The sequence below is a fragment of the Gorilla gorilla genome, chromosome 17, assembly GCF_029281585.2.
Source record: "Gorilla gorilla gorilla isolate KB3781 chromosome 17, NHGRI_mGorGor1-v2.1_pri, whole genome shotgun sequence".
Classification (NCBI taxonomy): Eukaryota; Metazoa; Chordata; class Mammalia; order Primates; family Hominidae; genus Gorilla; species Gorilla gorilla.
In genome coordinates, this window is record NC_073241.2 from 103681966 (window position 1) to 103700851 (window position 18886).

Sequence of the window (18886 nt, forward strand, 5' to 3'; positions counted from 1 at the left end):
CCTGTCCAGGGCTGGTGCCCACCTTGCACCTGGAGCTGCCAGGATAGGCTCTGGCCACCCACCACCCTGAACTAGAATAAGCTAATTGGAAAATAAATGAATAAATTGCTGCATGAATACAAATTATAAAATAAATGTTCATAAAGTATACAATAATCATACAGATGCACTACAGTAAATGATGCAGTACAAAAGCACTCAGGGAGCCTGTCATATTTGTGATTGTTTTGAACCGTGTGGTAGTAGGAGGTGCTCCTTACAATTTTCGCTTTGCAAACATTTATTCCTTGATTTTACCCACTGCCACTACTACCACTGTCATTCACTGATTCACCAAAAATTGGGTAAATAATTCTTACTTGTTTTTATTAATCTGTCTTAAATGTATGTATAGCTTACATTTATTTCAATGTTAATATTACAAGTGTTTTTGGTCTTTATTTAAAAGCTTGGTGATTTTTGGTGACCAGAACTATGCCATAGGAACTTTTATTTATATCAGCATATAGTTTTAGCAATAGCCAAAACCAATATAACAAAATTGGTTTTGTTATATGTCATTTTGCTTAAAGTCATGGTTTGTAAGAACTTATCAATGACATTAAATGAGGACTTACTGTATTGATTTAATAAAGCAACATTTATACTAAGCATCATCATTTTTATGTGTACTTTACAAGAAAAAATGAAAAATTAAGAAAATATCACCCATAGTCCTTATACAATAATAAAAATGCTTTGTCCTATATTTTTCTTCCACCTTGTTAATTCACATCTGTGACTTCATCAGTACAAGCTGTCATATTTCCAAAATGTTTAAGATTTTTCTGTTTACACTCTTATCCTTTTTCCATGTATCTCAGTTTCTATTCCTATAAACTAAATTTTTGTTACCTTCACTAGACTTCCAACCCTGAATTCTTTATTATTCACAAGCTTTCTTCCAGTATCACTTGTTTTTCTACCCTCATTGAGCCTTTATGGTTATGCTTAGTTTTTCTTTATATGAATACTTTTCACATAATCATAATCAGCAGATATTTATTGAACATCTGTAATATGTCAAGCACTCTACTTGATTCTGGGGATAAAGCTGTGAACCAGATAAAGTCTCTGCCCTTGGTAATCTTATAGGTCTTATTTTTCTAATTTCTTATTGTGGAAGCTGAGGTCATTGATTTGAGAATTTCTTTGTTTTGTAATATAGAGACATTTCTTCCTAAACACGTTCGTGCTATACATTTCTTCCTAATCACGTTTTGTTTTGATTTTCTTCAGTTAAAAAACACGTTCTAATTCCTGTTTGATTTCTTTTTTGATCTATGGGTTATTTTGAAGTGTGTTATATAGTTTCCAAATATTTGAGGATTTTCCAGGGATCTTTTTGCTGTTGATTTCCAATGTAATTGTTGTTAGAGAATATGTTCTTTATAACTTGAATCTTTTTAAATTAATTGAGATTATTTTATGCTCCAGAATATAGTCTATCTTAGTAAATGTTCCTTGTCCATTTGAGAAGAATGAGTATTCTATGAATGTGTCATCAAGTATTCTGTAAATGTTTATTGGGTCACATTGGTTGATAGTGTTTTTAAGTCTGCTATATTCTCACTTATGTTCTGTTCACTTGTATCAGTTATTAAGAGAGCAGTATTGAAGTCTTTACCTGTAATTATGAATTTCTCTGTTTCTCCTTGAAGTTCTGTTCATAGCCCTTAAACAATTGCTGCAAACTTTCCAAAATGAGGCTGCCCTTGGTTATTTTGGAGGAGCTTCTTAGAGAGATAACAATCCATTGTTCATGCCCATCCTGAAAGCAGTTTTCCCTGCAATGGGAGTCACTCACATAGAAAAGGTGGTAGAGAATTTGTCCTTGACTTTAGCTGAAGTGATAACTCACACCATCTTTGCACTGCAAGGCATCCAGGTCACCAAGCAGGATGGTTATGAATGACAGAATTGCCCCATACTTCCTCTTTGCATGCCAAGGCTGAGTATGTGCTGATAGATTTTGCTGTATCTGGATTAATTCCTTGGGCCATAGAGAAAGTCAATACAGAAATTAAGAGAGAAATCCACCTGGCCTTCTGAGGAAGACCCTGGTGGTTTATGGGATTTGTTCAGCTGTTTGGGTCTGGGCCCCTGGGGCCATGTTTGAGGTCAGCATTATGGAGTCCTAATGATAGTCCTTAATTAAATTCTGTATGAGACAAACTGAAGAAATTTGGTTCCATCCTCTGACAACAGATTATTCAGTTATGTCCTGGAAACATTCACCAGAAGTCAAAATGGTACAAAAATTAGAGATGGATAATATTGGGAGACAATTTTCCTTGGCTTTCTCATGCTTCTGCATGTCCTTTTTCACAGAGGCAAAGCCAGCAATTTTTTCTGGACTGTATTTTCAAGGATGTTTATATACCAAACAGCCTTGGCTCTTTCTCCAGCCTTGGGTAGCTTCCTCACATGTCTGTGCTAATCCATAATCAGCTGATTACTCAAAAGAGACTCTCTGTTGACCTCCAGAGTTTGCTTTCTGTGCAGCTCCCATACTTCGCACTGAAAACTCTAGCTTCCTAGACTCTCAGCTCTGTCTCCTCAATTCAGGGAGACTACTGGCCTGTTCCTAGGTTCCCCTGCTCTGTACTGCAGCCTAGAAACCCTCTATCATCAAGAAGCTGGGGAAATCCTAGGACTTATCTTGTTCATTTCCCATCTTTTGGGGATCACTTTTCTTTGTTGCCTGATGTCCGATATGTTGTGAACTGTTATTTCGTCTAACTTGCCTGGTGTTTTAGGCATTTCAAGTGGGAGGATAAATCTGGTTCCTATTACTTATTGGTCTTAATTTTAAGTGAAAATCTTAATTTTTAAAATTAATTTTGTATTATACAAATAGAGATATTCTCTTGGTTGCATGTGCCCATGTATTGTTTTCTATAGTTGTGGCAGGCAAGGTCTCACTAACTCAGGCCTCCATTACAACTGTCCCAGCACTGACTGAGTAGCAAGGTTAAACATTAAAAGCTAATTGAGCCCATGCCCTTATACAAAGGCTGGAATGTAACAAAGAGCCCACCAAGAGTTTTGCCTAGGCTTTTCCTGGGCCTTGAAGCATGACAAGATAACAAAGGAATTCTTAACCGGACCCTTTTAGGATTAAACAAGTTTTATTGTGAGTCTGAAGAAACTCCCCAGGCCTCCACAAACAAGTTTATTGGGGTCTAAAGGAACTCCCCAAACTTTTATGATTTAGCAGGAGACAAGATAAGGGTAGTCACCTCAGCACCTAGACCCATTTAGATTAAGTAAACTTAATGAGGCTCCACAAGAAGGTCTTCAGGACTCAGACCTTAGTTATAGATTAAAAGAAGTTAATCACTTATGTCTTTAGATAAATGCACACTTACACATAGACATATAGCTTAGGTGTATAAGCTCTGGAAAACTTTGTAATTTTGAGTTGGTCTGGCAATAATTTCCAGGCCTTCTCCTTGTAACCAGTTGCAGAAAATAAAAACTCTCTTCCTCCCCAGTTCATTTGCATCTCGTTATTGGGCCGCAAGAAATAGCAGCCCAATGTTCAGTTTGGTCCAGGAACAGACTGAACAATAATGAGAACTATTACAAGTTTGTCCTTGTTTGGATTTCTCTTTGTGGAGCAGAATACAAAGTGAAGATCAAGGGTTTTAGCACAGAACTCCCAAGATTTAGACTTACTGGCCAGGGTAAGCAGGTAGTATTTGGCCATGATAGCATGACAATAGTAGTGGTTTTGAAGTGAATATATTTTAACACTTCTTTAACTTTAGAACCAGATGGGATTAGCTCTAGCAATGGCTATAAGTTTTACCTAGAACACCCGAGTTTGTTGGGTGGTGATCTAAATGGGCAGTCATTTCCTATTAGTATATACATACACAGAAATTGTTCTAAATTGGCCCATATTTTGCCATTTAATATTTTTAGATGGAGGCTCCACAAAGAGTAATTCCTGTAATCCTTCAGAACTGCCTGTCATATTCATTCATGGCTAGACTTGCTCCAGCCTGGAATAGAACTGGTCATCTCTTCATACAAGGTAACTTTATCTTTTTAGTCATTGGGGCTTTCTGAGCTAGATTACGTCTGTTATGTGTGTATTAGTCTATTCTCATGCTGCTAATAAAGACATACTGGAGACTGGATAATTTATAAAGGAAAGGTTTAGTGGATTCACAGTTCCACATGGCTGGAGAGGCTTCACAATCATGGCGGAAGATGAAGGAAAAGCAAAGGGACATCTTACTTGGCAGCAGGCAAGACAGCGTGCTCATGGGAACTCCCCTTTATAAAACCATCAGATCTCATGAGACTTATTCACCATCATGAAAACAGCACATGGAAGCCCCACCCCCATGATTCAGTCATCTCCCACCGGGTCCTTCCCACAACATGTGGGAATTATGGGAGCTACAATTCAAGATTCAGATGGGGACACAGCCAAACCATATGAATGTGCATCTGTTCTTAATTTTAAGATATACAATTTTTAGAAAATAACTCTTAAAACTGACCCAACTAAGCAATCTCAAGCAAGCCCACAACGATATAAATGTCATTTCTTTACTTTGGGATTATATACAGAGGCCTGATGTTTCTTTAAAAAAATCAGTATGTAATACTTGATACTTAGGAATAAATGTAAGTTACAAAGCAGTATGATAAAATGAGCACAATACTGTTAAAACTGAGAAGCTATCCTGAATTTTTCTTGAAGTCTGACTGTTTTCTAAATATTTTATAGCAGGAAATAGACATTTGGGGGAAGAATTGGGTATTTCCATCCTTTTAATTGAAGAGATACCTTTTGAATGATTATATTTTTTCAGCTGTCATCAGGTATTGCTTTATATAAGAACTGCATTTTAAAGTATTTTCTTTAGCTTTGATAATCTCACATCAAGCATAGTTATAAATATCAAGCATGATTATTTATGAGTTGTAATAATATGGCATATTCTATGAATTTTTTAAGGAAGAGATTTTCTTTCTCAGATGGGAAAACAAAGTGCTGTTGGTAAGTAAAAATGCATAAGTCAATAGATAAAACAATGTAATTCATAGTTGCTAAAGAAAACAGTATCATATGCTGGGCACAGTGGCTCACGCCTGTAATCCCAACACTTTGGGAGGCCAAGGTAGGTAGATTGTTTGAGCCCACAAGTTCAAGACCAGCCTGGGCAACATGGTAAGACCCCATCTCTACAAAATTATTAGCCAGGCACCACACCTGTAGCCCCATCTACTTGGGAGGCTGAAGTGGAGAGCCAGTTGAGCACAGGAGGTTGAGGCTGCAGTGAGCCATGATTGTGCCACTGCATTCCAGCCTGGGTGACAGAGCAAGACCCTATTTCAAAAAAAAAAAAAAAAAAAAAAAACCAGTAACATAGATCATTGGGTTGTTTAAATATTGATTAATTAGGTTGTATAAGACCTTAATCAGATATTATTGTAATCAGAATTTCACCTGGGAAATCACTTCTTATTCAAAATGTACATTCTAGACTGTATGAGAAAAATTCATCTTAATTGGAAAAAGCTATATTTTTATTCTCTCTACTTTAAAGAAAATCATGACTGTGAAGGAGTTTAATTCTGTAGGCATTTATAATGTATAGTTTCCAGAATCATATCATCAAAAATTCTTTAGTACTGATGTAAGTCAAAACTTTATTTCTTATAAGAATAGGATTCATTTTCTCCTTAAAAAATTGGAAAAAGAGACACAGATGATCTAAAGTATACAGTTTACTACATGGCCTAATCCAGTTCTTTCATTGATTTGCACAGTTGTGTTTCAGATAGACACTTTCCTAAACAGTAGTCCAGAGATAGCAGATAGATGAGAATCCTGAGTCACCACCGTAGACATTATTAATCAATCATGGTAGCTTTTCACATCATTTGGGCATAGCCTTAAAATCCTGACCTGTAATCTACAGCTATTAGATCTGGGTTGACTTTCCAGCTGAAGCCTGTTTGCTCTCCTTGCACTAGTTGTATGTTTAATTTGTGTAGTGTCAGTCAGTGTGCCCTACCTCTGGGTGAATGGGTTCATTACCTACATCTAGTTTCATCTCCAAACACTGTCATGAGACTACAGCTGTAGGGATTAAAAATAACAGTTTAGGAGAGGAAAATTCCTCACTCCTGTGTTAGGATTTGTTTTCTTTTACTTTTATTGAAATGTAATACACAAATTTTAAGTGTCTAGCTCATTGAATTTTAACAAACTAAACATTCTTGTAACCATTTCTCAGATCAAGAAACAACATTAAGAGCACCCCAGAATCCCCCTCATGCTTTTTTCATGTACTAACCCTTCCCAAAGTCACCACTATCCTGACATTTCAGAAGTAGTTTTCTTTATGAAAAAGAAAGGTAAAGACTTCAAGGCTCTAGGAGATTTGGAATATATCTGCCAGTATATTTGATGATATTTGTTAGTAAAAGACTACTCAAGTCAGAAACATGGTGTGATACCTCTTTAGATTACAGAAGAGGACAATCTCCATATTTATATATATAATATATGCCAGATTTGTGTAAGGTATTTGTTGGATTTTTCTCTTAACTGTGGGGTGTCTCATTTTTTTTATTGTAACCTTGCCTATGACCTGCACCCCCCACACATATTCATGCTGTTTCATACCTTTGTCCTCTTTTAGATGTCTCATCTGTAAAATGTCAAATATTAAGTGGTTATTGTTTGAATTTTACCATGTGCGGAAAAAAATCTGTTCTTGTTTTTGACTTGAATAAGTTAGTTTCCTTTGTTACTAAAATACTTAATTTAATAGTAGAGTAATAATTCCAGATAGTTCACAGTTAAATATTTTATTTTCAGTATTAAACATCAATGTAACAGAAACTCAAGTTTGTCTAAGTATAGAAGCTTGCACAATCAGACTGCCAGCACCTGAGGTACCACATATTGTGATTTCTATACTTTATTATATTTACTATATACTTTTTATATTTATTATTGTTACTAACGTGATTAGGTTTTAATTTTTAACATGAAGCGTGCTAGAAAGGTTTTTATTATCAAAATCTGTATTATTAAATGCTTGATATATTTATATCATTCTAAATCTGCTTCCCCAAAGAAAATATTGTTCTGTCCATTTAACACAGGTCTTCACATTATTCCTTTGTTCAAAAACTTTGTTAAGATGGTATCCGAGACTCTCCACAACCTATCCTGTCTTAGCACCCACTTCTTGCCTCTTCTTTCACCTCCAAATATAAAAAGCATGATTTCAGTTCTTACTAAATTTAATATTAATTCCCCTGCCCTTGATATTCTGGTAGCATTTTTTTTGCATCTATTTTTTACACATAACACTTTCTGTCTTCTTAGTAGAATGATATGTCTTTTATTTTGTGGATTCCCATAGCACCTAGCATAGAACCTTACACACTAGTGTCACTCAATGTTATTGTCTTTCCTCTAGGCCAGTAGTTCTCAATGGAAGCGGTTGAGGGCAGGGAAATGAATGATTGGCTCCTTATGAGAAATTTGGCAATGTCTAGAGACAATTTTGGTTATCACAGTGGAGGAAGGATGGTGTTGCTACTGACATCTAGTGGGTAGAGGCCAGAGAAGGGATGCTAATGAATATCTTCCCCTGCACAGGACAGTCATCTTATCCCCACCCACAGAATTATCCAGCCCAAAGTGTCAATAGTGTGGAGGTTGAGAAACCCCAGGCATAGGACAAATGATGCTTTCTTTGCTTAGAATGCCCCTCTGATTGGCTATACGTGTCCTGCTCATCATTTAAGGGCCAACTCAAATGCTACTCCTCTATTCATTTATTTCCATTTAATTCTTTGATTACCTCTTATGTGGATAAGTAACAAAGGACAATGGATAAGTCCAAGATGAATAGGAGCTACTTTTCTGCCCTGGAGAATCACTTAAGCCAGTAGGGAAGATGACCTGCATATAAATAACTGGAATGGGTAACATGACATGTATATCTTGGACTGATGAGGAACCTTCCCAAGGTTCCAAACCCTGTGTGATCTCCCACCCTCATTTAAACCCTCATACTCTCCTGTACCAAACTGTCTTTGTTTTCTGTCACTTAGAATACCTGAAATTGGGTAATTTGTAAAGAAAATGAATTTATTTATTAAAGTTATAGAGGCCATGTCCGGTGAGGACCTTCTTGCTTTCGGGGTCTCTCTGCTGAGTCCTGAGGTGGCACAAGGCATCACATAGCAAGAGGGCAGGGTGTGGAAGCTGAGGTCTCTCTTCCTTTTATAAAGCCATGAGTCCTACTCCCATAATAAACCATTAATTCATTAACCTTCTAATCCACTAATCCATGAATGGATTAATCCATTCATGAGGGCAAAGCCCTCATCACTCAATCACCTGTTAAAGGCTCCACATTGGCTCAGCACAGTGGCTCACACCTGTAATCTCAGCACTTTGGGAGGCTGAAGTGGGTGGATCACGAGGTTAGGAGTATAAGACCAGCCTGGCCAAAATGGTGTAACCCTGTCTCTACTAAAAATACAAAAATTAGCTGGGCATGGTGGTGCATTCCTGTAATCCCAGCTACTCGGGAGGCTGGGGCAGGAGAGTTGCTGGAACTGGGACCCAGGAGGCAGAGGTAGCAGTGAGCCAAGATCATGCCACTGCACTCCAATCTGGGCTACAGAAGAGCAAGACTCCATCTTAGAGGGGGAAAAAAAAAAAGGCTCCATCTCTCAATACTGCCACATTGGGGATTAAATTCCAAAATGAGTTTTGGAGGGGACAGATAGTAAAATTGTAGTTTATACTCACATGCTTATTTCTATTTTTATACCTCTGATTTCCTTATAAGAAGCATCATGAAGACTAATATTGTGGCTTATTCAACTTTGAATTTTCTACAGATGATACTTCTGTATTCTACACCTCAGTTTGAACCAATTTAGAGATTGACAGAGGAGTAAGACATAAATAGAGATCAGAATGTCACCTGTATTACTTGGGTGAGATTATAATTTATCCTCAAAATAGGATGCTTCTGAGAGTGAAAGTGGCACTAACCTGATGAGATACTGGCCCAACATGCACGAACTGGGATATATAGTCATGCTGTTCATTACTGGAAAGGAAAAACAGCTCTTGGAGGACATGGTTTATCTGAACCTTAGAATTAGGCAGACTTACCCACCCACTTATTGCAGTAGTGGAAAAACCTTAGGCCTCCCTTGGGAGACCAGGCACTCGTTCTGATATGACAAAGAGAATGCAGAACACCACTCTCTGCCAGTAGGCCAACTCCCAAGAGGAAGGGGAGGAGGTGAGCCAGCATGCCTGGTTATTCATCCCAATTTTACCATCTGTATTAGTCCATTCTCATGCTGCTCTGAAGAAATACCTAAGACTAGATAATTTATAAAGGAAAGAGGTTTAATTGACTCACAGTTCCTCATGACTGGGAAGGCCTTAGGAAACTTACAGTCATGGTGGAAGGGGAAGCAAGCATGTCCTTCTTCACAAGGTGGCAGGAGAGAAAAGTGCAGAGCAAAGGGGGAAAGGCCCTTTATAAAACCATCAGATCTCGGGAGAACTCACTATCACAAGAACTGCATGAGGGTAACTGCCCCCATGAGTAAATTACCTCCCACTGGGTCCCTCCCACAACATGTGGGGATTATGGAAACTACAGTTCAAGATGAGATTTGGGTGGCAGTGCAGCCAAACCATATCACCATCCATATGCCCTAGGGAGGAATGAATGACAGAGCAGAATGATTCCAGGAATATGTGTTAGTAGAGCTTTCTGGGCATGGAAGGAAACACCAAAAATGGGGCAATAACATTCCTCTCCTCTATTCAACATTATACACTCAACATGTACTTGTTAAATTAAATCGATTCTCTAAATTATGATTGTTCATCAGCTTCTCTGAATCTCACTTTTACTTATGTTTTTGATATGGGGTCTTACACATTCTGACTGCTACAAAAATTAGTTTCATATATACCTATGTTCCCACTAAATTGTAATATTTTTGAGATTCTAGGTCCTGTGTTATTCATTTTTATTCCCCATGGAGCCTAAAAGATAATTGCATTTAATTTTCCTTTTATTAAAATCTGGCATTGGTTATGTTAACCAAAAAGTGACTGAGGCAGATCTCAGTTGACTCAGGTTTATTTTGCCAAGGTTGATGACATGCCCAGGGAAAAGAAATACAAGTTACAATAGGATCCGTGCCCCATGCTTTTTCCAAACAGGGTTTTGAGGACTTCAGTATTTAAAGGGGAAGGAACAAGCAGAAGGGGAAAGAGGAAGGGGAGACAAGAGGAGGAGGGTAGGCAATGAGTCAAATGGTTACATTCTTGTGAGGCTTTGATTACAGCTGAGTGAATCTACATTATACACATGAAAAGGGGTAGCAGAAAAGTCAATTATGCATTTCTCTCACTCAGTAAATCTACATTTACAGTAATAATCTGAAACTAAGCTGTCTGGGAATGAAAGGAAGGCAGGGGTTTTTTGTTTGTTTTTTGTTTTTGTGTGATTCAGTTACCAAGCTTAATGTTCCCTTTGGCATAGTGAGTTTGCGGTTCTGAGATTCTGGTTTTTTTCTTTCATAGTTATTAGGTCAGGTTGTGGGGAGGGGAGAAATAAGGATGAAGAGGTGAGAAGGAGGATGTTTCTGGTTTCTCTTCCCTCCAGTTTATTTTGTTTGCTTTCATTCCCCCTTTCAAAAATCTACCATGGCCTCCATTGACTATAAGTTGAAATCTCAGCTGTTTACTATGATATACAAGGTCTTCAGCAAACTGATCCAAACCAACCTTACTTATAGCCTCATCTCCCATTACTGCTCTCCAAGTAGCCAGACTATGAATTGTTTCTCAAAGATAGTATGGTCTTTCATCCTTCCATGTCTTTGATCTCACAGTTGTCTAAGCCTGTAATTCCCTTTCTTCTGCTCATCTTTCAAGGCTTATCTCAGACATCACCCCTTTGAAGAATTCCCCAGCTCCTAAGTCTCATCTCTCTTGGTGCTGTCTGCCTTGTTTATCACATATTATCTATGCAAATGTCTCATTCAACTGAGAAGTCCTAGAGGGAAGGTTCTGTGTCTTATTAATCTTTCTATCATAGGAGCCTACTCTAGTGCCTGTCACTCACTTCAGTAAAGATTTATGGAATGAATGGAGCATTGACTGGAGTGAAAGACTAATTTATTTTTTGAACTAGGTGACTTTTGTTTCTAAATTCTTTTTTAATTCCTCTGGGCTAGAGATTGGAGTAGTTTTCTAAATCCTGACCTTTGACCCTATTTAGACAAATTTGGAAGCAGTTTATTATAATTCATTATGAAAAATGGGATTTCAGCCCTTATCTTTACAATTTACATAGAGATCAAAAAATTTAAGAGGTAATTGAAACAGTAATTTACTCATTTCTCAAATTTTGGACTGTGCTAAACTTTAAAATAATGCTTTCCTGGAAGTAATTAAATGTTTCTAAAGGAATTTATATGCACAAGTTGCCATTTTACTGTTTGGTGCATTGAGATTATAATTGAATCCACAGTTACATGAGGGATATATTTCAGAAAAGCATTATGTAATATTAAACTGTTTGCCTTGAAATTTAATTATATGGAAAATTTGGGAAATGAGTGCCTCGAAACAAATTTCTATTTATTTCATAGATGGATATTTACTGGGTACTACTATGTATATATGCCAAGTGCTGATGGAAAACACCTTTTCCTCCAAGAATGTTTTATCTAGGTCAGAAGAAAGAAGAGCATGCACACATAAAACTTACCAGAAGAAGGGAAGATTTACTGAGTACTGGTTAATATTCACATACCCAGAAAATTCAGTGTAGGCCTAGAATCACATTAAAATTCTCAGATCTGCACTTATTGGCAGTGCCTCTTTGGCATGTTAGTTAATCTCGCAGAATCTCCATTTTTCTTATAAATTGGAGATAATGATATCCCTTCTAGGGTTGTAAGGAGGTTATGGTGTAAAGTACATTAAGGGCCTAGCATAGTACCTGGCAGTAGAGGTTAAAAAATGATAGCTATTGTTATTATTTTATAAATAAGTAAATTAAGACACAAAGCAGTTAAGTAAGTTGCTCTGGATCATAAAGGTAGTAAGAGATTCAGGATCTGAGTTTGTCCTTCAACTCTGTCCTTTCTGCTGTACCATGCTTCCTTCACCTAGCCTTAGGTTTTTTGGTTCAAATTTGTATGTCCCATAGAGCCTCACAGAAATAGAAACCTAATATATGTTAAATAAAAATACAATTAAAAAACAATGTTTGGTAATGGAGTATCAAAATTTGTGTTATAGGAACTATGTTACTTGAGGAATTAAGAGAAAAAGAAAATGTCTGAGGGAATCATATGTGAAATCTTTGAAACACTTATACTATTTTTCACACTTTTCTTCTTGAAATAATCTCCTCTCTTGATTTATCTGAAACTGATTTTTCTAGAATCTCCTGGAATTCATTTATCTTCATTCATTTATCATTTTAAATGTTGCTGTTTCTTAGGGTTCCATTTTCAGCCCTCTTTTCCTTAGCAGGCTTACCCATTTCAGTGGCTTCAGCCTATACACCAGTACCTCCCAAATATTCTTGTATAGTTGTAACTTTTCTGTCATCTCTTGGATACTTTCAAATGAATGTACTAATGGCAGTCAGACCCAATTATGTCTAAAACTGAATGTATTTATTTGTCACCTTCCTCAACCCCAAATCTGTTCCTCCTGTGTAATTATTCTTTTCATTAGTGGCATCAGCAGTCAATAATTTACCTACCTAAAGACTTCAGAGTCATCCTTGGCTTTCCCTCTTTCTCACTTTCTCTTTCCAGTTAGTCTTTAATAGCCTACTGTGGTCTCTGAAATGGACTCCTCTCTGCCTCCATTTATGTTACTCTAATTCAGACTCTCTTTTTTTACTTGAACTATTAAACCAGTCTCCATATGGGCCTTTCTCCTTCAAGTTTATTATCTAATTTTTCCTTACAATGTCAACAGAGTTCACTTTCTAAAACAAAGGTCCCCAGCCTAAATATCTTTAGTATTTCAACATTGCCTAGAGAAAATTAAGTCTAAATTCTTCAGATTGGCGTTATAAGGAGAAAATAATATTTATTGAATACCTGCTTTTCAGTATGGTTTTGGTCATCATATAAGGGCACTTTATAAATATTTGCTAAATCAAGAAATACAAAGGGTTAGCATTCGCAGTCTCTTGGAGTATATGGTGAACAGCTGGGTGGTTTGCCAGTCTTTAATCTGTGTTGAGAAAGACCAATGTAAACAATAAGTACTGGTACTTATTGAGGTCCCTGCAGCAATCGACTTGAGTCTCTGAATACTGTAGAAAGTACCCAGAGGATGTATACTCAAGCTATATAAGTAGGTGTGTGTGGGAACCCATAAACTTTAAACATTTGAACCTGATACCTACCTTCTGTGAATTCAATTTTAAGTTCTGTTTTCTCTCAGTTTAGTCCTCCCTCTGCAACAAGTCTTTTCTGACATTCATAACCATGCCTCCTCTAACCATGTTTTTATCACACATTTCAGGCAACTGATCTCTTAAGCACAGTACATCACAGTGCAAGATTTATCTCTCGTGCACAGGAAAATATGTGTCCTTATTCATTCTGCGTGTCCTTGCTCTTTTACCTCACAACGTAACTAGCATATCTTATCTTCCTCTTCCTGCATTCATGTTTTCTGCTCTTCCCTGCTCCTCCATTTCCATTAGTCTTAATGAATGACATAGGAACTCAGAGAAGGATCAGTCACTGGACATGGAGAAGATGGGTCTAGATCCAGGCATTAGGACCTTATTGGTAGGAGTCCAGGCAATAAAAAGTTGTCCAGTTTAGTTGGACTTCCTTGAAAAGTAGTAGGCAGCGAAGTTAGAACATTGTTTCCCAAAAGATGTTAGGTGGTTGGTTAAGAATGGGGTAAGGGTTTATGAATCATCCTGTCTAATCTTAATATAGTGTCCTTTCACCCATTAATACTTTATTTTTTCACCCTCCTTGAGGTCTCTTTATATCTTTGGCTAACTGGAACAGTGCCTCTCAGGGAGATTTTCCAGGGTAAGAGAGCTGTAATTGGCAAACTCTTGTAGGTTAAATACAAGCCAAAATGCCCTACAGGGAGGACACTTGAGGAACAGGGAAGAAAGTGTTCTAGGAAGCTGGGAGGGGTATAAAAGGAGACTGGAGCATTGGGTCTGTCTTTTCTCCTCCCAAAGACCAGATGGAGGTATAATTCCCTTACTCATCCTCCATTTAAAAAAACAATTGAGGTTAAAAGCTATTATTTTAAAATATGAACACCTTCCTTTGGAAGAGATTCAACTTTCTGCAAATTAACATAATTAAAAAAAACACCTGAAAACCAACTAAAATCACTGCAAAATAGGAGTTTGGGCTTGGATGGTAAGAGGGAAAGCATGAAATACTTCATATATTGTATAAAGGAGAAGCAGGGTGAGCTGCAACTTTGACTACTTATGTAAAGTGGTTATGCATGATTCAATGTAACTTGAGTCTTTAAATCTACTTTATAACCTACTGTGTGTGTGTAACAAATATGTATCTTTTAAAATGTTTCCTTTTTTGCCAAATGATTTGAGGACTTACAAATCTTATTTCTATTAAAAGCTAAAAGAGTTTGAGATTTCCCAGAGTATTATAAAGGATTTTCACGCTAACAAGCGTGCTGTCATTGAGAGACATTCCATTTTAAGCAACTGGTGCTACGTTTTGCCAAGGTGAGATTTCAATTTGTAATATCTAGGGTGGGTTCAAAATATGGTGGTTTCCCTTATTTTGCTTTCTTAACATTGATATGTGTAAAAGTATAAACTATTTTGGTGAATTTTAAAATACTGAATTATGACTTCACAAAGGTATTGAAACAATATTGTCATATTTACAAAAGCCATGAATTTTCTTTATCAAATTAATAATTTTATTATATATTCACATCTTATTAGATCTAGTTTCAAAAAAGGTAATATTTCTAAATTTCTCATTATAAAATGAAAACTATCAAAATAATATTAATAAAATCTCATAAACTTGTATCTAATAATGATTCATTATAATTTGATATGAGCTGAGTTTTGAGTTTGTACTATTTTCAGGAAAAAATAATTTGTTACTAGTATAAGCAGGACTATTGGGATAAAATTTTAAATTGCTTGGGAAAAAGAACTTCAGTAGCATACACATAATAATTCAATCATTGAAGCTGGGAGGAGGTAGGTAGAAAACATAGGTTTGACTCTCTTTACAGACTTTTCCCTAAAGTCTAACAATTACCAGCAATATCTTTGGGTGGAAAAATTTATTAGTCATTATTTTGTGCTTACAATTGGCACGTTGTTTACAAAAATCTAATTTAGTTTTTTCTAGTAATTCTAGTTATTAAAATATAATACAAATAAAGGCCATATATGACAAACCTGTAGCTAACATCATACTCAACAGTGAAAAATTGAAAGCTTTTTTCTCTAAAATCAGGAACAAGACAAGGATGCCCACTCTCTCCACTTCTGTTCAACATAGTACTAGAAGTCCTAGCTAGAGCAGTTAGACAAGAGAAAGAAATAAAAGGCATCCAACTTGTAAAGGAAGAAGTTAAATTGTTGCTGTATGCAGGTGACATGATCTTGTGTATAGAAAACCCTAAAGACTCCACAAAAAAACTGTTAGAACTAATAAACAGATTCAGTAAAGTTGTAGAATACAAAATCACATAAAAAAGTAGCATTTCTATATACTAACAACAAACTATCTGTAAAAGAAATCAATGAAAATAATTTTGTCTGTAACACCTACCAAAAACATACTTAGCAATAAATTTAACAACCAAGGAGGTGAAAGACCTGTACACTGAAAACTATGTATCTGTGAAAAAGCACAGACAACAAAAGCAAAAATAGACAAATGTGGTTACATCACTGAAAAGCTTCTATATGGCAAAGGAAACAGTCAACAGAGTGAAGAGACAACTTACAGAATGAGAGAAAATATTTGTAAACCGTACATCTGATAAAGAGCTACTATCCAAAGTATATAAGGAACTCAAATAACTCAATAGCAAGAAAACAAATAATCTGATTTTAAAATGGGCAAAGCCCTCGAATAACATTTCTCAAAAGAAGATATTTAAGTGACCAACAGGTGTATGAAAAAATGCTCAACACCACTAATCATCAGGGAAATGCAAATTAAAGTCACAATGAGAGATCACCTCATACCTGATGAATGGCTATTATCAAAATGACAAAATATAACAAATACTGGCAAGGATGTGGGGAAAAGGGAACACTTGCACACTGTTGATGAGAATGTAAAGTAGTTCAGCCATCATGGAAAACAGTATGGAGGTTCCTCAAAAAATTAAAAATAGAACTATCTTATGATCTAGCAATCCCACTACTGGTGATACATACAAAAGAAATTAAATCAGTATGTTGAAGAGATATCTGCACCCCCATGTTCATTTCAGCATTATTCATAACAGCCAACATATGGAATCAACCTAACTGCCCAGCAACAGATGAATGGATAAAGAAGTATGTCGTCACCCTTAAAAGAGAAGAAAATCCTGTCATTTGCAACATGGATGAATCTAAGGGATATTATGTTAAATGAAATAAGCCAGGCACAGAAAGACAAATACCTTATGACCTCACTTCCTTGTGGACTCTAAAACAATTGAACTCTCAGAAGCAGAGAGTAGAATAGTGCTTACCGGGGCTGGGTAGGTGGGAGTGAAGGAGTGGATTGGGGAGATGTTGGTGAAAGGATACAAAATTTCAGTTATATAGGAAGGATAACTTCAAAAGATCTATTGTACAGCATAGTGACTATAGTTAATAAAAATGTATTAGGTTGGTGCAAAAGTAATTGCAGTTTTTGCTATTGAAAGTAATGGCAAAAATCGCAATTACTTTTTTTACATACATATTAAAAATCACTAAGAAGGGGTGAGGTGGCTCACATCTGTAATCCCAGCACTTTGGGAGGCCAAGGCAGGCAGATCACCTGAGGCCAGGATTGAGACCAGCCTGGCCAACATGGCAAAACCCTGTCTCTACTAAAAATACAAAAATTAGCTGAGCATAGTGGTGCACGCTTGTAATCCCAGCTGGCGGCTAAGGCAGGAGAATTGCTTGAACGATGGCTTGAGCCCGGGAAGCAGAGGTTGCCATGAGCTGAGATCGCACCACTGCCCTCCAGCCTGGGCAACAGAGCAAGACACTGTCTCAAAAAATAAATAATAGCACTAAGAGTACATTTTAAGTGGTCTACCACAAAAAAAAAAAAGTATGTGAGTAAATGCATGTTAATTAGCTCGACTTAGCAATCCACAATGTATACATATTTTGAAATATGTCATACATGATAAATAATATATACTATTTTTATTTGTCAATTAAAGCAAAATAAAAAGATTTAGTACGTGTTTGAAACTTGAGATGTTTAGTTTACTATATATAGCTAGTGATATAGTTGTTGAATCTTTTTTGAACACTTTCTAAATCATGTAGTTGACTTATTAAACTATATTTAAGCATTGGCTCATAATAGCTTCCTCTCATTTTTCATAGTATGAAAATGGGACAAATTATAAATATTTTTCATGCCATCCCCGCTGCCTGTCCTTTTCACTCATATGGAGATTTCCAGAGACACTGGGATGCCCTGGTAAGGAATGGAAATATATGTTACATTAGAAGTTATTTGATTTTTGTTTATTGTAACTTAACCTAAGTTTAGCTTTCTCCAAGATATTTAAAATTTTGTGCTTAATTTTTAGTATGGCTATAAACTTCCAGATGATTGTGGAAAAATTAAAATATACTGCAACATCTATTTCAAAATGCTCGGAGAAAGGACCTTCACATATCCTTTACACACCAACTGAAGCAGATGCTGTCTGCCCGCCTTATAATCTAGTTTTGCTCCCACTCTCATGTCATACTTTTCAACCTTCTTTCTCTGTGTCTAACTGAAACTGTGGTACATTTCCTCCTACTTCTTATCTGCACAAGTGTTTCTGGTTTGCTTAGAATATCTTCCTATTTTTATTTGAGGATGAGCTCAATAAGGATATTTTCCTTAAACACCATTTCAACAATTTAGAAAAGTTAGAAAAAAATGTGTACTTAGAAAGTAAGAAAGCAATCATGATTCTCCTTAGCCAAGTGCTCCCTCCAGTGGCATTTCAGATACAATTGAAAGGGTTGAATTAAAAGCTTAGGTTGTAAACAAAAACAAGATTTTTCTTTTGAGGAGATTATCTAATTTTATAGGCAAATTTTCGATGATCTGACTTATACTTAATTGCACCCCATTGACTTAAGAAAATATCTTTTAAACAATATTTTTTAAAATCGAAATATACACACGAGAAGAGCATAAGTGCTCAGGCGAAACTCTTAAATCTTAGTACTGATTTCACCATTTCTATCTTCTGACCTGCTGGAGTTTAAAAATGGGAGAAGGAAGAGCCTCAGTGTTGTCTTTTTGCATTCTTTGTTTCCTAAGCCAAACTTATTTTAATAGTAAAACTGAGGTTAACATACATCAGTTATTTTATTTCATTAGATGCCAACATGTTATTCAAAATCTACAGAATATGTTTCATCAGAAAAAGTAACTGCTTTCTCAAAGAACTGCTTTTGCAGCTTGAATACAATCTATATGTGTTGTTTCTCTGTCCTGAATTTTTAACTGTTTTTGGAGGTGCAACCTGTTCATTGTTTATTATAATACTTATTTTGTAATTGGTAAGGCTTATAGTATC

General features: G+C 36.2%; 1 protein-coding gene across 1 annotated transcript in view; it reads left to right on the forward strand.

Annotated features, from left to right (window-relative positions):
- Window positions 1–18886, forward strand: part of C17H18orf63 (chromosome 17 C18orf63 homolog) — a 43064-nt gene that overhangs the window by 8161 nt on the left and 16017 nt on the right. The window contains exons 5-10 of the mRNA XM_004059545.5: window positions 3970–4081; window positions 5018–5059; window positions 6890–6966; window positions 14728–14837; window positions 17688–17784; window positions 17897–17982. Of these exons, the coding sequence (XP_004059593.3) occupies window positions 3970–4081; window positions 5018–5059; window positions 6890–6966; window positions 14728–14837; window positions 17688–17784; window positions 17897–17982 (524 nt within the window). The remainder of the gene's footprint in view (window positions 1–3969; window positions 4082–5017; window positions 5060–6889; window positions 6967–14727; window positions 14838–17687; window positions 17785–17896; window positions 17983–18886) is intronic.